At 46.2% G+C, this 26,509-nt stretch overlaps 1 protein-coding gene across 1 annotated transcript in view; it reads left to right on the top strand.

Annotated features, from left to right (window-relative positions):
• The first annotated feature begins 1,210 nt into the window (after positions 1 to 1,210).
• Positions 1,211 to 26,509, top strand: part of cmtm4 (CKLF-like MARVEL transmembrane domain containing 4) — an 83,666-nt gene continuing 58,367 nt past the window's right edge. The window contains exon 1 of the mRNA XM_043706536.2: positions 1,211 to 1,649. Coding sequence (XP_043562471.2) covers positions 1,461 to 1,649 — 189 coding nt within the window. The 5' untranslated portion in view covers positions 1,211 to 1,460. The remainder of the gene's footprint in view (positions 1,650 to 26,509) is intronic.

The raw sequence follows: 26,509 nt of genomic DNA on the forward strand, positions 1-26,509 counted from the left end.
TTGAAGTGCAGGTTCATAGCTCATTGAAAGTGGATTTGCAGGTAGATAGGATAGTGAAGAAGGCGTTTGGTATGCTTTCTTTTATTGGTCAGAGTATTGAGTACATGAGTTGGGAGATCATGTTGCAGCTGTACAGGACATTGGTTCGGCCACTGTTGGAATATTGTGTGCAATTCTGGTCTCCTTCCTATTGGAAAGATATTGTGAAACTTGAAAGGGTTCAGAAAAGATTTACAAGGATGTTGCCAGGGTTGGAGGATTTGAGCTATAGGGAGAGGCTGAACGGGCTGGAGCTGTTTTCCCTGGAGCGTCGGAGGCTGAGGGGTGACTTTATAGAGGTTTATAAAATCATGAGGGGCATGGATAGGCAAAGTCTCTTCCCTGGGGTGGGGGAATCCAGAACTAGAGGGCATAGGTTTAGGGTGAGAGGGGAAAGATATAAAAGAGACTTAAAGGGCAACTTTTTCACACAGAGGGTGGTGCGGGAATGGAATGAGCTGCCAGAGGAAGTGGTGGAAGCTGGTACAATTGCAACATTTAAGAAGCATTTGGATGGGTATATGAATAGGAAGGGTTTGAGAGGGATATGGGCCAGGTGCTGGCAGCTGGGACTAGATTGGGTTGGGATATCTGGTCGGCATGGATGGGTTGGACTGAAGGGTCTGTTGAGGAGAAAGTGAGGTCTGCAGATGCTGGAGATCAGAGCTGAAAATGTGTTGCTGGAAAAGCGCAGCAGGTCAGGCAGCATCCAGGGAACAGGAGAATCGACGTTTCGGGCATGAGCCTGAAGAAGGGCTTATGCCCGAAACGTCGATTCTCCTGTTCCCTGGATGCTGCCTGACTTGCTGCGCTTTTCCAGCAACACATTTTCAGCTCTGAAGGGTCTGTTTCCATGCTGTACATCTCTGACAGAAAGAGAGATGAAAATGGAGAGAGAGAGAATAGGCAGAGAGTTTGAGGATAGACTGAGAAAGGGAATAGAATGAGGATAAACAGAAAGAATGAGAATAGACGGAGAGAGAATGAGGACAGAGAGAAAGTGGGAATAAACACAAGAGAGTGAGAATAGACACAGACAGAGAGAGAGAGAGAGAGAATGGCTAGGGAGATTGATGTGAGGGCAGTGGTCAGGGACAGTGGGAGTTTATAGAGAGAAGGTGAGACGGTGCAGAGGGAGGGACTGGAGCTGGAGCTGGGATTACGGAGAGACGGAGGGAGGAGGCAGCAGCGAGCGGCTCCCGCTCCCTAACCCGCCCGGGGATCGCAGCCTGAGAGGCGGCTGCGGAGGCGCTGTGTGACCGGGGCCAGGCGCTACTGCTGCGGGCTTTGTGTGTGCCGAGGAGTCGGTGTGGTCTCCCCCCGCTCCCCCGCCTCCTGTCCCCGGGGCTGGAGTTAACTTTGAGCCGCTGAAGGTGAAGTTTGTCTGGGAGCGGGGAGCCGGTGTCCCGGTCTCAGGCACCATGAGGAATACCGAGGAAGGCGATGGGTTCGAGGCGGAAGCCTCCAGCACCTCCATGATGTCCGGGGCGAGCAGCCCGTACCAGCCGACCACCGAGCCGGTCCGCCCGGGCCACCACCGGCGGCTACAGCTCGCCTGGGACCCGGACTACCTGCGCTCCAGCTTCGGCATCCTCAAACTGCTCGAGGTGGTGAGTGTGACTGTGCCTACCCACCTACCGCGGGCTCACACTCACACTCATTTACACTGTCTCTCATTTACTCTCACACTCACTCATTTACATTCTCTCTCACTGTCACCCGCTCATTTACACTGACACTCATTTACACGCACTCACTCATTTACACTCAGTCTCACTCATTTACATTCTCACAGTCTCACTCATTTACACGCACTCATTTACACGCACTCAGTCTCACACTCATTTACACGCACTCAGTCTCACACTCATTTACACTCAGTCTCACTCATTTACACGCACTCATTTACACGCACTCACTCATTTACTCAGTCTCACTCATTTACACTCCCTTATTTACAGTCTCACACACTTATTTACAGTCTCACACTCATTTACACACTCACAGACTCACTCGTTTACACTTACACTCATTTACACTCACTCATTTACACTCTCACACTGTGCTCACATTCACCCCACGTGTACTCTCACACACACACACATTTACCCGGAGCACTCTCACTCTGTGTGTTTTCACACTCACCCTGGGTACTCCCTCTCAACCACTGTGGGTGTACACACACACTCACCCTGGATGCTTTCACTCACTCACTGCTTGTGTTCTCTCTCTTGCCCCATCTATAAACACTTCTCCCTGTGGGTACTCACACTCGCCCCCATCTGTGCACATTCATCCCACACACTCCCTGTTCACACTCCTACTTGCCCATCTACAAACACTGACCTCATCTATACACACATATCAGGGCTATACACCCTGAGTATACATATTTTCTCCCCCCCCCATCAATAAACATTTAACCCCATCCATACACCCACCCTCTGCTATAAACATTCCCACACCTCTGTGTGCACACACTCACCCTATATGTGTACACAGCAATTTACACAGACTATCTGCATACACTCTCCTCTGCACAGCATTTCCTCCCCCTCCTCTCTCTCTGCCTGTCTCTCACTCATTCTCACAATCTCACACTCACCCACTCATAGGCGTACCCCACACATCCTCTACCCCACGTCCAACCCACCATCAACAGACAAACCGTGTGTTTGTGCACACTCACTCACTGTCTACATCTCCTGCCACCACAGTCCCACACGCTTTCAGATCTCTGCATTAGGTACTTGAGTTCCAGCTACAAACAAGACAGTCCTGCATTTATATAGCACTTCTCATGACCACCCACATCTCAAAGCACTCTGCGGTCACTAAATAAGTTTTTGAAGTGTAGTGCAGTAAACATGGACGCCCCTCTGTACAGCAAGCTCCCTCTAATAGAAATGTGACAATGATCATATAGTCCGTTTTGAACGATGTTGGTTGAATGATAAGGGTTGACCAGACCATTGGGGAGAATTCACTTGATCCTCTTCAAAATAATCTCATGGGATATTTTGCCCTGACCTTTTAGTTTAATGTCTCACCTGAAAGATTGTCACCTCTGACAGTGTACCCTCCGCTCAGGACCACACGGGTGAGTGTCAGTCTTAGTCTTTGAGTTTAAGCTCTGGAGTGGAAGCTGAGCCTTCAGATTCAGAGGGGAGAGTGCAAGCATTGAAGGTCTGAATGTAACCACAAGAGGTACTGGGAATATCCAGGTTAGACAGCATCAGAGAGACAGAAACTGTTTGGGGTTCGGGTTGATCAGAACTGGATGACCGTTAGCTGTGGAACTGACATTAAAATGGGTTCAGACTGCAGTGGGTCTGTTTCTGATACTTGATGGATTTCCATCTCTCTGGGATCGGCCCTGTGTTTCTCTGCACTGATGTTGCCTGACTTGTCAAGAGTTGTCGGTGTTTTCTCCCTTTAGTTTTGGTTTTTTGTTGAACTTTAATGGGCCTGAGCTCCTGGCTCAGAGATAGAAAGTGGAGAGTCTAAGCCCCCACTACAGAGAGGTAGAGGACAGGATCTTGATCCACACTGTCAGAGGGGCCTGTCCATCCCCTCGGCTGAATCTAAAGACTCTGTGACACTATTTTAAACTCATATTACCTATAATGTGGTTATTTATCACTTAAGCACTTGTGTGAGCTTTCTGTTTGCAAATTGGCTGTTTTGATTCCTATGTTAGAACATGGCATGTTGCAGGCTCTTGTGCAGTGATGGTGTCCCTACCTCTGAAGCAGGAGGGCCAAGGTCAAGTCTCACTTGCTCCAGAGGTGTGTAATAAAAGGAGGCAATGGCCAAATGGTCTTATTGCTCGACTGTTAATCCAAAGACCCAGCCAGACGATAAATCCAGGTAATGTGTTCTGGGGATTTGGGTTCATATCCTGCTACTGCAGGTAGTGGAATTTGAATTTCATAAAAATCTGGGATTAAGAGTCTAATGATGACCATGTAACCATTTTCGATTGTCAGAAAAGCTCATTTGATTCACTATTGTCCTTTCGGGAAAGAAATCTGCCGTCCTTACCTGGTCTGGCCTACATGTGACTCCAGACCCACAGCAATGTGGTAGATACTTAACAGTTAGAGATGGGCAATAAATTCTGGGCTAGCCAGTGTTACCCATGTTCCACGAATAAGTTTAAAAAAAACTCCACTGGTTGATTTAGAACAGATCGAAATTCCTGGATATTAATTGTGAATTGGTTGTTGTTAACTGTATGCATGTTGTAAGGATTTGGTATGTAAAGTTGAGGTGAGGGTTGAGGTACAGTTGCATGCTGATTATATTTCCGTTTGTGAATCAATCTAAACTCGATAAAGGTTAACTTTGGTTTCATCCTTCACCAACTGACTCTTGTTGAAAAAGGCAGTTCGTGCCTGAACAAACTTCGATCAATGTCATGAGCTGGTCTATGTCCATTAGGTTATAAAGAACTGCTCCTGGGAGGAGCCAACCAGTTTGTGTTTGCAAGACCAGCTCTTGGTTTCATGTAGCTAATAGTAACTTGAGAATAGCTGAATATTTCCCAAGAGACTTTCATATGGTATCAGTGCAATGTAACTGGTTACTAAATACTATGTAATAAACAGAGTCTGTTTATCAAGGCTGAGCTCCTGGATGGCTGAGGTCATTGTGTGGGTATGTCACTCGGTTCTGGTAATTTAGAAGAAGGATTGGTGTCAGTGAGTCTCCCCAAATCCTGGGTGGACAGGACCATATAGATATCAGCTATCCGGGGGTTCACACCTGCCGATTTTACAGATTCTTTAAGATCTTTGGGATGTTCAGAGGCTCTAAAAGGTGCTACAAAAATGCAAGTTCTTCAGAATCAGCTTTCAATCAATCAGCTACCTTTCCCTCCGGAAGTTTAAACTGTGAATGTTAAAAATTTGGCATTCTTGCATTTGTCCTGATGAGTCCGAGGTGAAAAGCTTTGGTGACATGTTGCTGTTTTCAGCAGCGTTCTAGTTTGTTTGTTCTTTCTATTTCTTTTATCTTTACACCTCTTTCCCCAAACCCTGCCCCTGGGATTGCAATGGGATCATGCTCTACCTGAACCTGAGGCAACAGAACACTAGCCGGGAATCCAACCCTGCATGCTCATGAGCTACGTTTGGAGGTCGCCTCTTCACCACATGGGCAGTGATAGTTACTGGAAACTTGCTCAACATGCCTTGCAGGGTTAGATGCCATCTTTTGTGCAAATTTGGAGCCGGCGATGATGTTAGTTTATCTAATCCTTTCCTCCAGTCTGTTGATTTGTTTACTTTTCGCATATTAACTGGAATTCCCACAGGCTCGGTAAATGCTACTGATGTTGCTTGCTGTACTTGGAGCTGTCAATGACATTTTAAACTGTTTGCTTTCATCTTTGAAATGTTCTGCTAGATTTTGGGCCTTTTTTTTGTGCTAGCTTCTTTTTTGTACCCAGACCAGTATGTTTCCCCACTGCCCCCAGATTGAAGTTTCTCTTAAACAGACACTTCTCTGTCCTTGCAGCCACCATCCCTTTCTGCAGCAGTTGCTTCAGAGCTTTTTTGATTCCTGTACATTCACGGAACATAGAGCAGTACAGCACAGAAACAGGCCCTTCAGCCCACCGTGTCCGTACTGACCATGATACTATTCTAAGTTTATCCCATCTGCCCGCACGTGGTCTGTATCCCTCTGTTCCCTGCTTGTCGATGTCTGCCTTAAAGTGGAGGAGCCGGTGTTGGACAGGGGTGGGCAAAGCTAAAAATCACACAACACCAGATTATAGTCCCAACAGGTTTATTTGGAAGCACTAGCTTTCGGAGGTAGCTGGTGAAGGAGCAGCACTTCGAAAGCTAGTGCTTCCAAATAAACCTGTTGGACTATAACCTGATGTTGTGTGATTTTTAACTTGATGCCTTGTAAGCATTGCTATTGTATCTGCTTCCACCACCCCTCCTGGCAGCGTGTTCCAGGCACCTACCACCCTCTGCAGTTAAACCAAAAACTTGCCTCGCACACCTTCCTTAAAGTTCCCATTCATCTTCAACCTCTCCTGACTTTCTCCCCTTTTTTTTTGTGCTGCACTGAACTTTTGAGTTTTAAAACCATTTTAATGGGAAGGCAGATTTTTGAGCAAGTCTGGGGTTCTCGTGAAAAGGCAGGGAAGAGGAGTTGAGGATGATCAGGTCAGCCATGACCTCGTTGGCTGGCAGAGCAGACTCGATGGGCTGAATGGCCTACTTCTGTTCCTATATCTGATGGTCTGAGAACGTTCCGAAGAAATACTGGAACCTCGACAGAGTGGCCCAAGCATGTCCCTGAGAGTTTTACAGCCTTTTGAAAGTCAGTTCACTGTTGTGATGTAAGGAAACACACCGACCACTTTACAAACAACAATCTGATAAATGAGCAGTTTGTGTTTTTTTTTAGCAATGTCGGTTAGGGATAAATATCAGTCAGGACACAAGGAATGTGGTTTTTAAGAATTTCTGGCTGTTTCTGCCCAGTCATGGTGAAATCAGTTGTAGGGTCCCCACCCATGGAGAGGGAGATTATCAAGACAGTAAACATGACCAGCTCATTCTTATTTTATTAAAGATTAGAAACTTCCTCTCCTCCCAGCACAGTGAGGGGGCAGTTCCACAGCGCTCTCACCATGAATTCCACAACATTTTAGAATTTGTGATGTGAAAATATTTGGTTGAATTTCATGTTCTTTACTGAGGAGTTCAGTGTAATACGTAGTTGTGGAAGGAAGGAAAGAGCAAAGGAGTTTGAATTTTCAATTTTGGGGATCTACCTAAAGGACTGGAGTACAAGAATGCAGAAATTATGCTGCAGTTATACAAAACCCTGGTCAGACCCCACTCCGAGCACTCTGAGATCTGGGCACCACACTTTAGGAAGGATCAATTGGCTTTGGAGGGAGAACAGAAAGTGTGGTGCTGGAAAAACACAGCCAGTCAGGCAGCACCCAACCAGCAGGAGAATCGACGTTTCGGGCTCATTCCTGATGAGGGGCTTATTCCCAAAACATCGATTCTCCTGCTGCTTGGGTGCTGCCTGATTGGCTGTGCTTTTCCAGCAACACACTTTTTGACTCTGAGCTCCAGCATCTGCAGTCCTCACTCTCTCCTTGGAGGGAGTACATTGTAGGTTTACAAGAATGATACCTGGACTTCAGAGATTAAGTTATGAATACAGGCAATGCAAATTAGGCCTGTTTACTCCAGAATTTAGAAGATTAAGGGTTAATCTGATCGAAATCTTCAAGCTGTAAACAGGAGAAGACAAGTTAGATAAAGATAAACTATTCTCACTGGTTGGTGATTCTGGAACTAGGGGGCAGAGTCTGAGAATTAGGGCCAGATTGTTCAGGAGAGATGTTAGGAAGCACTTTGATACACAAAGGGGTGAGAGGTTTGGAACTCTCTTCGACAAATGACAATGGATGCTGGATCAGTTAATTTTAAATCTCAGACAGATTTTCTTTCGTCAAGCAACAGTGTTGAAGGATAGGGACCAAAGGTAGGCAAGTGGAGTTAGGACACAGGTCAGCCGTGATCTCATTGAATGATGGAACAGGCTCAAAAGGCTGAATGGCCTACTCTGTTCCTATTTGGGGTCCAGGCTTTCAGTTTTCAGGTACTGTACATGCCTTAGTCCTCAGATTGTGATCTAATTCGAAAGCGATTGCATGAGTTGTGTGTGAACCATTTGGTAAGATGCAGACGCTCAGTAGCAGCAGTGTATACTATCCACAAGAAATGGGTGAGACCTGGAGCTGAGCACGCAGTGGCAGTTCGGTGGGCTGAGGTAATTAAGAATCTGTGTGCTGACGTTTATCAATGTCAATACCTTTTCACGATAGAGCCTGACTCTTGGCGATCTTTCTCATTCACGAGATGTGGGCATTGCTGACTGGCCAGTGTTTATTACCCATCCCTAGTTGCCCCTTGAGAAGGTGGGGGTGAGCTGCCTTCTTGAATTGCTGCAGTCCATGTGCTCTAGGTAGACCCACAATGCCCTGAGGGAGGGAAATCCAGGATTTTGACCCATTGACAGTGAAGGATCAGCGATATATTTCCAAGTCAGGATGGTGAATGATTTGGAGGGGAACTTGCAGGGGGTGGTGTTCCCATGTATCTGCTGCCCTTATCCTTCAAGATGGAAGTAGTCGTGGGTTTGGAAGGCACTGCCTGAGGATCTTTGGTGAACTTCTGCAGTGTATCTTGTAGCTAGTACACACTGCTGCTACTGAGTGTCAGTGAGGGAGGGAATGGACGTTTGTAGATATGGTATTAATCAAGTGGGCTGCTTTGTCCTGGATGGTGTCACATTTCTTGAATGATTGGAGCTACACTCATCCAGGCAAAAGTGGAGTACTCCATCACACTTCTGACTTGTGCCTTGTAGATGGTGGACAGGCTTTGGGGAGTCAGGTTGAGTTACTCACTGCAGCATTCCTAGCCTCTGACTTGCTCTTGTAGCCATTGTGTTTATGTGGCTGGTCTAGTTGAGTCTCTGGTCAATGGTAACCCTCAGGATGTTGACATTGCAGGACTTGGTAAAAGCACCATCATCACTCTTCCTCCTTGGGGGTGAAAGCTGTTTTTGAAATTGAAGCTCATTGCATTGTCTCCCCTTTGGTTTTGTCAGTAGCACTTATTTAGCCCCTGAGTCATGACCTGGTGGGTTCAGCTCCAATTCCAGGAACATGAGCAAATGATCCAGACTGTGTGTCCAGGATAGCTCAGTGTAGGACTGAGGAATGCACTATTTGAGATGCCAGCTCCCAAGTGAGGCATTAAACTGAAGTCCCATGACACCAGTTCATGTGTTTGTGGGACCTTATTTTGCTCACTGGGCTGCCAACTCTCCAAAGGTGCTGCTTTGTCTGTAGTACTCTTTGGAAAGTTACCGTCCCAGGAAAGGCATGATCAATTGTCAGGCCCTTGGTTTTTTTTCTACATGTATCTCCGCATTGCACTGTCTGCCTCTATCCTTTGAAGTAGATGAGTTTGGACTTGAGAGGGTGTACATTGTAGGAAGGAGTGAGCCACTGCATTGGGACTCTGGAGTTGGAGTAGGTGATAACTATGGAAGTGGGGGGGGGGTGTTCTGGTTTAAATCCAAGGGCTGAAAAGGCACTCCAATCTTGATGACCATTTGTGTATTCTATATCCTTCACAGAGCTAGACGCCTTCCAATATTTATCTCCAAATATTAATCCTCTAATACTGATCTTGTTTATCTCCTCACTGGATGTGGCAGTTGAATTACCAACATAACAACGACTGGACTTTAGGGAATGCAGAAAATTTTGAGGTTACAAAATGTGCTTATGTAAGTAAATGTATTTTCGCGGAGAGTGAATGGCTTTCCTTGAATCAGAAATCCAGTTGTTTCAGATAACATGATGGAGCAATAGTGATGAGGTGACTGTTCACTTGGCATTAAAGCTTACATCCTTTTGACATAAGTCTCCCGCTGATAAACTGGGAGGCGAGAGCCCTTTCTGTGCTGAGGTATGAACAGGACAATTTGACACCTGGCTGTATTTAAGGGCCTTCTGTCCCAGGTTTGACAATGGGGGAAAGACTCCAGTGAGCGGGCAGACTGTAGTTGAGAACAGCACCTGGTGCTTGAAGCCCGATGTAGACTGGAGAAGGAACTTCAAGAATGGAATCATCGAATCCCCGCAGTGTGGAAAGAGGCCATTTGGGTCAACCAATCCTCCGAAGACCCATTTCCCCCTACTGTATTACTCTACATTTACCCCTGAGTAATGTACCTAACCTACACATCCCTGAACATTATGGACAATTTAGCATGGCCAATCCATCTAACCTGCACATCTTTGGATTGTGGGAGGAAACCGGAGCAGCTGGAGGAAACCCACACAGACACTGGGAGAATGTGCAAACTCCACACAGACAGTCACCATAAAATCCGACAAGGGCTCTTTCCACAGAGTGGTGAGAATATGGTACTCGCAACCACAGAGAGGGCTTGAGGAGAATGGAATTGGTGCAATAAAGGGGAAGCTGGGTAAACACACACACAGGAGGAAGGGGGCTACTGAGAGGCTGGGAGCAGACCCATCTCGAGCTGACCAGAGGCCAGGGTGCAGGAGACCTGGGATTCTGCACCGTGTTAGGATTCATGAATGGCCTCATGATGCAGGCACCACGAGGGAGCGGTGACCGTAATATGATTTGAATTTTACATTCTGCTTGAGGGAGAGAATCTCTGCCTCAGTCTCCATCTTTAAATAAGGGCAGTTCTGGGGCACTTAAAGCTAGCTGAAGTGAATTGGCAGATCAGGTTAAAGGACAGGTCAGAAGAGATGATGTGGCAGACTTTTTTTTAAATTACATTACAGTGTGGAAACAGGCCCTTCGGCCCAACAAGTCCACACCGACCCGCCGAAGCGCAACCCACCCATACCCCTACATTTACCCCTTACCTAGCACTACGGGCCATTTAGCATGGCCAATTCACCTGACCCGCACATCTTTGGACTGTGGGAGGAAACCGGAGCGCCCGGAGGAAACCCATGCAGACACTGGGAGAACGTGCAAACTCCACACAGTCAGTCGCCTGAGGCGGGAATTGAACCTGGGTCTCCGGCACTGTGAGGCAGCAGTGCTAACCACTGTGCCACTGTGCCGCCCAATTCTAAGGGAATATTTCAGAATGTACAGTAAAGACTTTCCAACAGAAATTCCAAGGCATGGATCCACATCTGTGGTTAAAGACAGTATGAAACTTAAAGCACAGAACTGTGCCAAGGTATGGCAGGTCAGAGATTGGACAGAATATTAAAATAAAATTACAAAATGAATGGGGAAAATCAGAGTTCAAGAGAGAGCTCACAAAAACATATATAACGATAGTAAGTTCCTATAAATTATGTGAACAAAGTGAGTGTTGGTCTTCTAGAAAGTAAGTCTGGAGAATTGATAATGAAAAATGAGGACATGCCAAGTTCAATCAACAAGAATGTTGCATTGGTCTTCACTAGAAAGGAGATAAGTAACTTCTCAAAAGCAGCAATACATCAGGAAATGGAAAGAAGGAATTATGACAGAGCAGGTACTGAGTAAACTGTTGGAGCTGTGTGCTAATAAACGACCCTATTTCTTCCTGAAGAACCTCCTCCTCCTATTGTCTTGGAGGAAGTGGCTGGTGAGGTAGTCAATGCAATGGTTTTAATTTTCCAAAACACACTTTGTTTGGGGAAAGGCTCCATTGGATTGGAAGATAGCTTATCCTTTTATTCAACAAGGGAGAGAGAAGGAAAGCAGAATGCTGAAGACTGGCTAATTTAACATCTGTCATTGGGACAGTTACAGCTGGGCACTTAGATCAATTCCAGGTGATCAGACAGAGTCAACACGGTTTTGTTAAAGGGAAATCATGCTTAATCAGTCTATTGGAATTCTTTAAGGAGATAATGTGCTGCTGATAGAGGAAACCAGTTGATATACTGTACTTTCCAGAAGGCATTTCATAAAATGCCTCAACAAAAGCATTTGTGGAAAATAAAAGCTTGTGGGAACATAAGCAACGAATCTTCTATCCTTGTTACTATCAGGAAACAGGAGTAGATAGACTAGGCCTTTTCATATTGCTGTAGGAGTCTGACCTGGGACCTCAACTGTTTAAATTTATATAAATAACTTAGATGGAGGGATGGTTGCTAAATTTGCTGATGACACAAAGACAGATGGGCAAGTAAGTTGTAAGAGAGCAAAAGGAGTTTACAAAACAATTTGGCGTGGTCAGATAACTGGGCAAAGATATCGGATAATGTAATCCGAGAAGATGTGAAGTTGTTCATTTTGGCAGGAAGAATGTTTTTGAAAACAAAGCGCATTATCTAAATGGTGAGAGATTGCGGGTTTCTGATGCAGAGGGATCTGGACGTTCTAATGCATAAAAAGCCTAGTATGGGGATAGAGCAAGTAATTGCAAGCACTAAGAGAAAATATTATCATCAGAAATAGGGAGGTTATCCAGGGTACTGGTGAGACCATGTCTGGAGTAATATGTATAGTGTTTGCCTCCTTTTCCTGAGGAAGGATGTAAACATGTTGGAGGTGGTCCAGTGAAAGTTTACCAGACTAATACCTGAACTGGGGTGAGTGGGGGGTGTGGGGGGGGAGAAGATGACGGGGGTGAGATGTTGTCTTGTATCACCTGGAGTCTAGAAGATGAAGGGTGACTTGATTGAAACATAAGTGATCTTGAGGGGCATTGACTGGGTGCTTTCGTGTGAGAATCGCGAACCAAGGGTCAGCCATTTAAGACAAATGAGATTTCTTTTCTCTGTTAGCACTGTGGGTGTTTGGAACTCTATCAATTGTGGAAGCAGAGTCTTTGAATATTTTCAAGACAGAAATAGATTTTAATGAAGGGGGTTCTTATTGAATGGTGGAATGGGCTGGAGGGACTGAGGGGCCTACTGTATGTTGTATGGTACATAAACACCAGCAGTGAGCAGGTGTACTGTAAATGCTATTTAAATCTAAGTGGGATCTTCTGACAATTTTGAAAGGGTACTGCTGGTATGAACAGAGAAGGTGACAGAATGATGGATTTAATTATAATAGACTGAACTGTGCAACAACAACTGTCATTGCAGCTACAGGAACGGATTGTAACAGAGTGAGCTAGATCGCGTGTATGTCATCCTACAGACTTTGTCCGGGTGCCAGCATTTGTTGGATCTCTCTAACTGATATTTGCTGTACGTCCCACTGATATTTATTATGTAACACAAACCAAAACAGGCAGCACAGTGGCTCCATGGTTAGCACTGCTGCCTCATACTGCCAGATTCCACCCTCTGGCAACTGTTTGCACATTCTCCCTGTGTCTGTGTGGGTTTCCTCCCACAGACCAAAGATGTGTAGGTTAGCCTGAATTGGCTAAGGGAAATTGCCCTGAGTGTGCAGGGATGTGTAGGATAGGTGGATTTGCCATGGGAAATGCAGGGTTACAGGGTTAGTGTAGGGGTGGGTCTGGGTGGGATGCTGTTCCAAGGGTCGGTGTGGACTCGGTGGGCCGAATGGCCTGCCTCCACACTGTCGAAATTCTGTGAAAATTGCCGGAGAAACTCTGGCAGCACTTGTGGAGAGAAAGCGGAATTGAGGTTTTGGGTCCAGTGACCCTTCCTCAAAAACCTCTTGGCAAATTTGATTTAAGAATTGATTGCCTGAACATTTTAGAAGCTTTAAACTGGGTGTCACCAGTCTGTGGTTTATATGGTTTTCCCACTCCTGTGTCTGATGTTTCGATCTCAGCTGATGTCTGCCTTCCCGAAAACGATCGCTGGGGACTTTTGAGAATGTAAAAGTGCCCACAGCCCCTTGTGCTGTGCATGACTGCCTCAGAGTCCGAATTGGTTCTAACCTTTTTCTCTTTATCCAAACGCCAAATGTTAAAAATGTGGAGCTCCCTTCCCACTCCACTCAGACTGTCTGTTGAGAATGAACCTGCTGATCTTGCATTCCCAGTCTGACCGGTTTCTCGGGCTCAGGGTGAACGGGCAGGTTGAAATATTTCTCTCTCGTACTCCAGGAAGATTGTGTTGCAAACAGGAAAGAATGAACTTCCTTTTGAATAGCACCTTCCAGATTTGTAATAGAACATTGGTCTTTATTCACCTCTCTTGTGCCTGTGATATTCTGTCACCACAGTACGGTGGTTGAGGTCAAGTAGATTAGGCCTGAACTCGTTGGAATATAGAAGACTGAGACACAATTTTATTGGAACAGGCAAGATTCTTGAAAGGACTTGACAGAGTAGAAGTGGAGAGTGCTTCCCCTTATGGGAGGACCAGAAGATGTAATCTCGGAGTAAGGGGGCTAAACATTTAAGACTGAGATGAGGAGAAATGTCTTCTCTCAGGAGGGCAGTGAATCTGGAATTCCTTACCATAGAGGGCTGTTGATTCAAGTACATTCAAGGCCAATTTAAATTTTTAAGCAATAAGAGAATTATTGTGATTGGAATGATTTGGCCAAGTCAATCTCATTCAGTATGAGTTCCCTGGGTTGGCCCAGGTTAACAATCAGCCAGTATCCAAGGACTAGGAAAATCGATGCTTCAGGCAAAAGCCCTTCATCACAAATGGAGGCAGGGAGCCTCCAGGGTGGAGAGATAATTGTTGGGAGGGGATGGGACTGGGGTGAAGGTAGCAAAGAGTACAATAGGTGAATGGGGGTGGGGATGGAGGTGATAGGTCAGAGAGGAGGGTTGAGTGGATAGGTGGAAAGGAAGATAGGCAGGTAGGACAAGTCATGAGGATGGTGCTGAGCTGAAAGGTTGGAACTGGGGTGAGGTGGGGGAAGGGGAAATGATGAAACTGGTGCGAGTCTGTTTCAGGACATGATTGAAGAGCTTCAGGACATGATTGAAGAGCTTCAGGGCAGAGGAGATGACCTGGGGGTTGCAGTGAGAGAGAGATTCACTGAGATTCTTGTGGAAAGAGGAGGAAAACTTGAAGATAGGCATCCTTGCAAGAGGATTCACAGTAAGGTTAAAATCAACTAGGCAAAAGTGAGGACTGCAGATGCTGGAGATGAGAGCCTAGATTAGAGTGGTGCTGGAAAAGCACAGCAGGTCAGGCAGCATCCGAGGAGCAGGAAAATCACCTCCATCCCCACCCCCATTCACCTATTGTAATCCTTGCTACCTTCTCCCCCCCCCTCTAATTTATCTCTCCACCCTGGAGGCTCCGTGCCTCCATTCCTGATGTGAAGGGCTTTTGCCCGAAACGTCGGTTTTCCTGCTCTTCAGATGCTGCCTGACCTGCTGTGCTTTTCCAGCACCACTCTAATCTTGACTCTGGTTTCCAGCTTCTGCAGTCCCCATTTTTGCCTAACAATCAGGGAGTCCTGGCTGACAGATATCAACAGGAGTCCGAGTCTCCTCTGTCTAGGGCCTGGCTCTGAGCTGGCTGGTCAGAGCCCGTGTGCTGTACTTGTGTAAATAGAGGGTGACTTGGTGACGGGATACTGGCCTCTCTACAGTTATTTCAGAATCAAGGGTTATGGGGAAAAGGCAGGAAAATTAAAGTTGAGGATTATCAGATTAGCCATGGTCTGGTTCAATGGCAGAACAAACTTGATGGGCTGAATGGCCTACTTCTGCTCCTGTGTCTGATGGTCTTTGAGATCTGGGTAAGACCCCTGAGTGCACCTCCAGGAGGATACGATGTCTGCCTAAATGATGCAGCACAGACTTGGCCAAAGCGGTTTGGTATGGAATATGTGAGGGCACTCCGTTAACCTGAGGGGTTGTGTGTGTGTGTGTTGGTATTATAGTGGACTCAATTGGCATGTTACAACCACCTGAAAAAGGTGCACAATTCACCCCTCCTAGCTTTCCCTGCCATTTTATATGATAATGGCTGATCGAATCTGTCTACGTTCCTCACTGCCTGATGACCTTTCACCCCTTGTTACCCACTTCAGCCTTAAAATTATTCCAGGACTCTGCTTACATCACCTTTTTGAGGAAGCGCGTTCCAGAGACACTCACCCCTCAGAGTATTTTTGCCTCCTCTCCATTTTAAGTGGGCCTTCCCTTATTTTGAAACAGTGATTTTTTTCCCCCCCCCTGCCTCATCCTCGATGGTCCCAAAGGAGGAACGAATCACCATCTGCAGATCCACCTGGTCAGCATCCCTCAGAATCTGAGTTGTTTTAAATTTGTTCAAGAACGTTAAAGGAATTGCGAGGATGGGAGACGTTAGAGAGGATGTAGAAAAGATTCCGAGGATGTTTTGAGGGGTGAAGGAATTTAGTTGCAATGAGGGAGTGGGGCAGTTGGGCTTGGGGTCTCCTTGGAGATGTAATAGAGATAAAATCTTTCCCATTGGTGAAAGGATCCAGGACATCAAATTGAAATGATAGGCTAAAAGAAGACCAATAAGATGTGAAATACCTTTCTTACAATGAGTGGTTAGGTTCTGGAATGTACTGTGCATTGTGGTAGAGCCAGGTTCCATCATGGCTTTCAGAAGGAAATTGCAGTACTATCCAAAGTGAAGAGAAGAATTTCAGTGGCAAGGAAAAGGCAGGGGTGTGTGACTAGATTAGACAGCAGCTAATCATTTTCTCTTGGCATTTAATGGCATTACCATCATGGACTCACCCATTATTAATGTCCTTCCTCTAAACTCCAGTGAATATAATCCTAACTGACTCCATCTCTCCTCTACATCAGAGCTGTCATCCCAGAAATCAATTTGATAAATCTTTGCTGTACTCCCTCTATCACAAGAGCATCCTTCCTCAGATAAGGAGACCAAAACTGCACACAGTATTCCAGGTGTATCCTTACCAAGGCCCTGTATAATTGCAGAGGAGAAAGTGAGGTCTGCAGATGCTGGAGATCAAAGTTGAAACTTTATTGCTGGAACAGCACAGCAGGTCAGGCAGCATCCAGGGAACAGGAGATTCGACGTTTCGGGCACAGGCCCTTCTTCAGGAATGAGCAGAGAGTGTTCAGCAGGAGAAGATAAAAGGTAGGGAGGAGGGACTTGGAGGAGGGGCGTTGGAAATGTGATAGGTGGAAAGAGGTCAAGGTGAGGGTGATAGGTCGGAGTAGGATGGAGGCGGAGAGGTCAAGAAGAAGACTGCAGGTCAGGAAGGCGGTGCCGGGCTGGAGGGATCCGGCTGAGACAAGGTGGGGGGAGGGGGGATGAAGAAACTGGTGAAGTCCAAGTTCATCCCCTGCGGTTGGAGGGTTCCCAGTCGGAAGATAAGACGCTCCTCCTCCGACCGTCAGGTTGTTGTGGTTTGGCGGTGGAGGAGCGATTCAGAGAGCACCTCTGGGCCACCCGGACGAACCAACCCAACCAACCTGTAGCACAGCATTTCAACTCCCCCTCCCACTCCACCGAGGATATGCAGGTCATTGGACTCATCCACCGCCAAACCACAACAACCCGACGGTCGGAGGAGGAGCGTCTTATCTTCCGACTGGGAACCCTCCAACCGCAGGGGATGAACTTGGACTTCACCAGTTTCTTCATCCCCCCTCCCCCCACCTTGTCTCAGCCGGATCCCTCCAGCCCGGCACCGCCTTCCTGACCTGCAGTCTTCTTCTTGACCTCTCCGCCTCCATCCTACTCCGACCTATCACCCTCACCTTGACCTCTTTCCACCTATCACATTTCCAACGCCCCTCCTCCAAGTCCCTCCTCCCTACCTTTTATCTTCTCCTGCTGAACACTCTCTGCTCATTCCTGAAGAAGGGCCTGTGCCCGAAACGTCGAATCTCCTGTTCCCTGGATGCTGCCTGACCTGCTGTGCTGTTCCAGCAATAAAGTTTCAACCTGTATAATTGCAGTAAGTCATCCTTGTTCCTGTACTTGAATCCTCTCGCTATGAAGGCCTACATACAGTTTACCTTCTTTACTGCCTGCTACACCTGTGTGTTTACTTTCAGTGACTGGCGCATGAAGACACCCAGGACTCGTGCAACATTCCTGTCTTACTTTACAGCCATTCAAATAATAATCTGCCTTCCCAGATTTGCTCTGAAAGTGGATATTTATCCACATTATGGTGCATCCAGCATATATTTTGCCCACTCACTCAGCCTGTGTAAGTTGCACTGCAACATCTCTGTCCTCACAGCTCACCCACTCACCCAGCATTGTGTCATCTGCAAACTTGGAGATATTGAATTTAGTTCCCTCATCTAAATCATTCCGATATACTGTGAATAGCTGGGGTTCTAGAATCAATCCCTGCAGTACCCCAGTAGTCACTGACTGCCATCAGAAATAAACACCCATTTATTTCTACTGTCTGCTGACCAATTTTCTGTCCATCTCAATACACTATCCCTAATCTCATAGGCTGGTTAGCTCAGTTGGCTGGACAGCTGGTTTATAATGTAGAATAACATCAGCAGCATGGGTTCAATACCTGCACAGGCTGAGATCACTGTGAAGGACTCCCCTTCTCAACCTCTTCCCCTCGCTGGAGACATGGTGACCCTTGGATTAAACCACCTCTAGTCCTTTGCTTTCGCTCTGTCATGATAGACCAACCCTGTGTATTCCAATTTTACCTTTTACCACTAACCAGAAACTGAACTGGGCTCATTGTATAAATGGTGTATCTGCACAAGCAGGTCGGAGCACCCCCACGCCCTCTTCCTGGAGTTGTGACAGTGCGACAGGCTGCTCTGGTATGTGCTTTCAAATGGATTTTTTCTCTCTCTCTCCTGCCTTCTGGCTTTTGTAAATTGCTTTCTGTTTGAGCCCCTTGGGACATGTACTCCATTTATAAGATATCTGTATCTTACCCAAAGAGGACCATTAGATACAGAAGCCAAATTAAGCCATTTGGCCCGTTGAGTCTGCTGTACCATTTGATATGTTTGTCAACCCCATTCTCCAGCTTTCTCCCTGTAACCCTTGATTCCCTTTTTATGTGGTTTTATAAAGTGCAGGCTCCTCTTGGGAAATGTAACTCGTGCAGCAGTTGCTCAGCCAGACTCCAGCGAGGTGATTGACAGGATAATGGAGTAGCCTCATGCTTTGCGAGTGTCAAACCTTCAGATCGATGCAGTCAAAACCTGCTGCGATTCCATACTTGGTGTGTTTGAATGTGTCAGCACTGATTGACTGCTGGTTTCACTTGACCAGGGACATGGTGAAAGTGGATCACGGCAGTGTGACAAGACACTGTGCACTACAACAGCATCGCCAGTTAGCTTCATTCAACTGTATGGGACTCCTAGATTCTGACACTTCATCACTGAGAGAGCCAACCAAATAACTTTATTCCTGAATCCTAACCACTCTGGTCTGAGCAGAGGGGCTGTGGCTTGTGATGTCTGTATTTACCCTGGAGATCGGATATGGAGACTGCTGTAACACGGATTATCACAACAATAGAATCTGCATTGATGTAGCAACTGGAACACAGTAAATACGCACAAAAGGCCTCTGCCAACGTTATCTGATTTTCATACCTAGCTATTTCAATCAGAAAAGTGTTGCAGTGCAGAAAGAGGCCATTTGTCCCATTTGTTCCTGCACCAGCCCATGAAATCAGCATCATTAATCTCCTGTCTAGATAAGAGTTGTGCTGGAAAAGCACAGCAGGTTAGGCAGCATCCGAGGAGCAGGAGAATCGATGTTTTGGGCAAAAGCCCTTCACCAGGAACATTATTCTCCTGCTCTTTTCCCTGTATCCATGAAAGAGGAGGTTTAGGGAAGGCATTCCAGAGCTTTGGGGCCTGGGCAGTTAAAGGTATGATGTCTGACAGTGGAACAATTGAAGAGGGGGGTGTGCAAGAAGCTAGAATTTGAAGACGATGGAGATCTCTCAGGGTTACAGGGCAGGAGGAGGTATGCGATAAGGAAGGGCAAGGTCATGGAGGGATTTAGAAATGATGATAAAAATGTTCCAGTAGTTGCACTTGGGGGAGGGGTGGGGAGTGGGGGTTGCCTGTTGGAGCCAGTGTGTGTCACAGGGTGACGGGGAATGGGGTTGGGGGGGGAGCACTGATTGGGCAGTGGCATTTTGGCGAGTTCATGTTTAGAGTGTGGACGCCAGTAGCAGAGGATCTGAATGGTCGACTCTGGAGGGAGCATGGAACGTAGAGTTAGCAGCAGATGAGCTGAGCCAAAGGAACTGGGAGGAGGCCAACCAGCCCCTTGAGCTCGCTCTACCATTTAATATGATCATGCTGATCACACCTCAACCTCAACTATATTTTCGTGCCTACTCCTGGTAAGCCTTCAGCCCGTTACTAATTAAAAGTCTGTCTCCTTAAATTTACCCAATCTCCCAAAATCCACCGCACTCTGGGGGAGTGAATTCCACAGATTCACAACCCTTTGAGAGAAATAATTCCTCCTCATCTCTATTTTAAGTCTGCTCCCCCTTATCCTAAAGCCATAACCTCTCGCTTTAGATCGCCCAAATGAGAAAATATCCTCTGTGTCTGCTTTGTCAATCCCCTTTAGCACCTTCTAGACCTCAGTTAGATCTCCACTCATTCTTCTAAACTCCAGGAGTATAGGCCTGAACTGCTCAATCTGTCCTCATAAGGTGACCATTTCACGCACCTCTTCCTGTCACCACCTGGTCAGTATTAAGCACCAATGCTTTCAGTTGAATGTCCAAGAAAATCTCTTTCTGCTAATTTGGGCTCCTATCTGTAGGCAGTTGAGGATAGTTTAGTGTCTCTGAGTTGTCTGTAGAGAGTGGGCTATGGAGGCGATCGCTCAGCAACTTTCCAAAGGTTGGGTAGGGAATGGCATGGCACCCTTTTGGGTGAATATTAAAGATCCCACAGGGGGAGGTTGGTTGACTGGTTAGTTCAGTTGGCTAGATGGCTGGTTTGTGGTACAAACAGTGTGGGTTCAACTTCTGCACTGGCTGAGGTTACCATGAAGGACTCTCCTTCTCAATCACCTCCCTTCACCTGAGGTAGGTAAGATGAGGTGACTTTACCCTTCCTTTCAGCGGTAGTCGTAGAAATATACAGCACGGAAACAGACAACTCAGTCCAATTCGTCCATGCCAGCCAGATGTCCTAACGTAATCTTGTCCCATTAGCCATCACTTGACCCATATCCCTCTAAACCCTTCCTATTCATATACCCATCCAGATGCCTTTTTAAATATTGTAATTGTACCAGCCTCCACCACTTCCTCTGGCAGCTCATTCCATACATGCACCACTATCTGTGTGAAAATGTTTTGTATCTTTCCCCTCTCGCCCTAAACCTACACCCTCTAGTTCTGGACTCCCTCACCCCAGGGAAAAGACCTTGTCTATTTATCCTGTCTATGCCCCTCATAATTTCATAAACATCGATAAGGTCACCCCTCAGCCTCCGGCACTCCAGGGAAAACGGCCCCAGTCTATTCAGCCTCTCCCTGTAGCTCAAACCCTGGCGACATCCTTGTAAATCTTTTCTGAACCCTTTCAAGTTTCACAACATCCTTTCTAATGTTTGGGAAGACCTTCCTGTTGAGTTAGCCAGTATTTACCCCCCCCCACCCTCCCCCCCCCCCCCCCTGCAGCTATCACACCACATTTGTGTTTTGTGGTATCTTTCTGTGCATGCGTTGGCACTCCTGTTGCTCACCTTGTAAAGCGACTACACCTTTTTTTTTAACCCTAGGGTTGGTGGTCACGTGTGTTGGAATGTTCTGGGAATGAGAGTGCTGGGTACTATTTATAAATGAGAGGTTTTATTTTCTGTTTTCAGTAGTGCCTGTGTATTTCTGTTCAATTCCTCCCAGGTTTTGTCGGGATTTTCTTTGGGATGGTTGTGGGATGGAGTGTGTGTCTCAAGTGCAGTCACGCTCTGTGCCCTTTGATTGTGTCACATGAGTGGGTGGATAATCCTCCCCCTCTCCTTGTGACATGGCGTGTTTGTTTCCAAACTCTGTGTTTTCCCCAGGGGGGGAGGGGGGTGGGGATGCGGCTCTGCATTTATCAGGCTGCCACATTTGCTACTGATTTGTGCTGCTGGGCCTCACTTTAAAACACCCCCACTTCACGAAGCCTTCATCAGATGGGATTTAGGCTGGCTTTTGTTTTCCCTGCACCCAAACCAGCAGGTGTAACAAAAGACTTGCATTTGTATAACACCTTGGGACTTGCCAGAATATTTTACAGTGAATACAGTTTTTTTTTAAAGTTGGTTGCTGTTGTTCAAAGTATATTTATGCTTGTACCTTACCGGTTAAAGCACAAAATGCATTGTGATAAATTACTGACAATGTGGCAGGTTATAGAGTTAGCCAGGGAGCAGCTATGACACTCCATGAATGGCAGTACCACATAAAGAGACCAACTGATCTCCCATCTTAACTCTGCATCGGTCCTTCGTTCCCCATCTCCACTTAGCTCACATTAACGCTCTCCCTCTTTAAGTCACTGCTTCGATAGCACCTCTGCAATTCTCCTCAAATACTTACCCATCTTTTTGCTCTGTGCGTGTGCTCTCCTCTCCCCCAACCCCAGTTCCGTACCCATGAAGATGGCCTCCCCATACAACCCGACCACACTTCTGTATCTGTAAAATCTTCCTTAGTGTCCTGTTTTTGCACCATCACTTTGATAAATTGTTATGATCTCTCTACCTTAATTTGTACAGTTTTGGATTACTTTATTACTTTGGTTTGACCCTCTGCATGTGACTCTTATACTTAGCATGTTACTCCAGTTATTCCGTTGTCTCCAGCACCACCTTGTTTTTATATTTTGTTTTGTAATTATCTCTCTGCCTCATTTAATCAGATTAAAGATCATCCCTTCACTTGCTATTCAGCTGTTGACACTTTACTCACACCGTCTGGCAATCTTGATCATCTGCAGAGATTGATTATTTGACCCACACACATCATTTGTATGATGTTTTGCTCTCTCTGTCTATAAATTCTGTGCCTGTATGCTTCTCTCTCACTTTACCTGACGAAGGGGCAATACTTCAAAAGTTTGTGATTTCAAATAAATCTATTTGTCTGTAACCTGGTATTGTGTGACTTCTGTCTGCCTCTCTGTCAGTGTGTCTGTCTCTGTCTCTCACTCTCTCTCGCTCCCTGTCTCTTGCTGTCTCATGCTGCCTTGGTTCAGTATAGTCTTGAATCTGTACAGTCCTCGCAGACTTGCTCAGAGCTGGAAGGAGCAGCTGCTGTCTGCTCCGCCCTGAGCTCAGATGCAGTAGCTGCTTCCAAAGGAGGATTCCAATGTTCCAAATCACTTCCCACTCAGTCTCATTCCTGGGTCAGGAATTTCTCTCCTTCCGGATTCTCTGGTACTGGTGCCACGGATTTCTCCTCTGTGCCCTGTGTCCCTTTCGGAAAGGCTTTTGGAAATTTTACAAAGAATGATTTGGAAAACTGGCCACTTTCCTCGGAAATTCCTGATGGTCTGACCAATGCCGCAGTTTTAATGTTGACCTCCATTCCAGAAATGTTTCTCGCAGAGTCATACAATTGTGGAGTCGGATATCACAGAAACCGACCCTTTAACCCAACCTGTCCGTGTTGATCCATTTCCTAAGCTGAACTATGCCCATTTGCCTGTGTTTGGCCCATATCCCTCTAAACCTTTCCTATTCATATACCCATCCAAATGTTTTTTAAGTGTTGTAATTGTACCCACCTCTACCTTTTCCTCTGGCATCTCATTCCATACACACACCACCCTCGATGTAAAAATAGTTGTGTCTCAGGAACAGTTTTAAATCTTTCCCCTCTCCACTTAAACCTATGCCCTCTAGTTTTGGACTCCCCTACTCTGGGGAAAAAGGACCCTGGCTACTCACCCTAGCCATGCCCCTCGTGATTTTATAAACCTGTAAGGTCACCCCTCAGCCTACAAAACCCTGGGGTGGGGGGGCAGTCTCATCTTATCCAGCCTCTCCTTATAACTCAAACCCCGCGGTCCTGATAATATCCTTGTAAATCCTTTTTGCACCCTTTCCAGTTTAATAATATCCTTCCTATAGCAGGGAGAACAGAATCACATGCAATATTCCAAACGTGGCCTCACCAATGTCCTGTACAGCTGCAACATGACCTCCCAACTCCTATACTCAGTGCACTGACCAATGACGGTAAGCATGTCAAATACCGCCTTCCCTATGTCTACCTGCGACTCCGCTTTCGAGGAACTCTGTACCTGTACTCCTCGGTTTCTCTGTTTGGCAACACACTTCCCAGGTCCCTAACATTTAACTGCATAAGTCTGACCTGGTTTGTCTTATCAGAATGCAGCATGTCACTTTTATCTAAATTAAACTCCATCTGCTACTCCTCAGCCCATTGCCCCATCCGATCAAGATCCTGTTCTACCCTGAGGTAATCTTCCTCACTATTCACTATCCTACCAATTCTGGTGTCATCCACAAACATTCTAACCATGCTTCTGCATGTACACCCCCACCCACTCAGCCTCCTCCCTGCTGTCATTGTCTCTTTGTTTTGAAGGGATTGCTGAGCTCTCCAGCATCTCTCTATTGTATCTTCGGGGCTTCCCACTGGTTCTGTCTCCTAAAGTCTGAACATTGTGGTCTCGGTTCGCCAACACCAGGAGCTCGAGCACACAAGCCAGTATGACACCCCTCCCAGCTCAGCATTATGGGAGTGCTGCTTTGTCTGAGGGGCAGCCTATCACAGGAGTCACTAAACTGAGGCACAGCCTGTCCTCTCGGGGGCTATAACTGATTCCATCATATGTGTTTGCAGCAGTGAAAATGAATTCTTCCTGCTTGTCCTGGGCTAATGTTTATCTTTCAACTCCCAACACTCAAACAAATAGGAAGGTGATGGCCTAATGGTATTATCACTAGATTATTAATCCGAAGACCCAGACAGTGTTCTGGGCCCACAGGTTCAAATCCTGCCATAGCACATTAACGATGACCATGGGAAAAATCCATCAGGTTCACTAATGTCCTTTAGGGAAGGAAACTGCCATCCTTACCTGGTCTGGCCTACATGTGACTCCAGACCCACAGTGATGTGGTTGTCCATTTGGATGCAGAACTGGCTCGAAGGTAGAAGACAGAGGGTGGTGATGGAGGGTTGCTTTTCAGACTGGAGGCCTGTGACCAGTGGGTGCCACAAGGAACGGTGCTGGGTCCACTACTTTTTGTCCTTTAAACAAATGATTTGGATGTGAACATAATGAGGTATAGTTAATAAGTTTGCGGTGACACCAAAATTGGAGGTGTAGTGGACAGCAAAGGAGGTTACCTCCGATTACAATGCGATCTTGATCAGATGGGCCACTGGGCCAAGGAATGGCAGATGGAATTTAATTTAGATAAATCTGAAGTGCTACATTTTGGAAAAACAAATCAGAGCAGGACTTACACATGTAATGGTAAGGTCCTAGGGAGTGTTGCTGAATAAAGACACCTTGGAGTGCAGAATTATAGCTCCTTGAAAGTAGTCGCAGGTAGACAGGATAGTGAAGATGGCATTTGGTATGCTTTCCTTTATTGGTCAGAGCATTGAGTACAGGAGTTGGGAGGTAAAATTGCAGCTGTATTAGACATTGGTTAGGCCACTTTTGGAATATTGCTTGCAATTCTGGTCTCCTTCCTATCAGAAAGATGTTGTGAAACTTGAAAGGGTTCAGAAAAGATTTACAAGGATGTTGCCAGGGTTGGAGGATTTGAGCTACAGGGAGAGGCTGAACAGGCTGGGGCTGTTTTCCCCTTGGAGCATCAGAGGCCAATGGGTGACCTTATAGAGGTTCATAAAATCATGAGGGCTGGACAAGGTCTTTTCCCTGGGGTTGGGGAGTCCAGAACTAGAGGACATAAGTTTAGGGTGGGAGGGGAAAGATTTGAAAAAGACCCTGAGGGACAACTCTTTTGTATGTAGGTTTGCTCACTGAGCTGGAAGGTTCATTTTCAGGCGTTTTGTCACCATACTAGGTAACATCTTCAGTGAGCCTCTGGACGAAGCACTGCTGATGATTCCTGCTTTCTATTTATATGTTTCGGTTGGTGATGTCATTTCCTATGATGATGTCATTTCCGGTTCTTTTTCTCGGGGTGGTAAATTGGTCCAAGTCAATGCGTTTGTTGATAGAGTTCCAGTTAGAATGTCATGCTTCTAGGAATTCTCGTGTGTGTCTCTGTTTGGCTTGTCCTAGGATGGATATGTTGTTCCAGTCGAAGTGGTGTCCTTCCTCATCTGTACGTAAGGATATAGTGAGAGAGGATCATGTCGTTTTGTGGCTTGTTGGTGTTCATGTATCCTGGTGGCTAGTTTTCTGCCTATTTGTCCAGTGTAGTGTTTGTTACAGTCCTTACACGGTATTTTGTAAATGACATTAGTTTTGCTTGTTGTCTGTATAAGGTCTTACAAGTTCATTAGCTGCTGTTTTAGTGTGTTGGTGGGTTTGTGGGCTACCATGATGCTAAGGGGTCTGAGTAGTCTTTTATGCAGAGGGTGGTGTGTGTATGGAATGAGCTGCCAGAGGAAGTGGTAGAGGCTGGTATGATTACAACATTTAAAAGGCATGTGGATGGGTATATGAATAGGAAGGGTTTAGAGGGATATGGGCCAAGTGCTGGCAAACGGGATGAGATTAGGTTGGGATATCTGGTCGGCATGGACGAGTTGAACCGAAGGATCTGTTTCCGTGCTGTACATCTGTGATTCTGACTCCTAACTGCAGTCTGGGCAATTAGGAATGGACAATAAATGCTGGCCTGATACACATCTTGTGAATGAATAAAGATGATGTGGGAAAGGGAGTAAAATGCTCACCTGTTTAATAGCAGCATCAAACTCTTCCCAGGACAGGGACAGCATGGTTTTAGATAGAGTAAAGCTCTCTCAATACTGTACCCATCAAACTCTACCAGGACAGGGACAGCATGAGGTTAGATACAAATAAAAGTCAAGAATTTCGATTATAATCGGACAGCAGTTGATGCTGATAAGAAGGAATT

Source organism: Chiloscyllium plagiosum, unplaced genomic scaffold (assembly GCF_037043375.1).
Source record: "Chiloscyllium plagiosum isolate Xiang-an unplaced genomic scaffold, Cpla_swu_hap1 HiC_scaffold_17, whole genome shotgun sequence".
In the NCBI taxonomy this organism is placed as follows: domain Eukaryota; kingdom Metazoa; phylum Chordata; class Chondrichthyes; order Orectolobiformes; family Hemiscylliidae; genus Chiloscyllium; species Chiloscyllium plagiosum.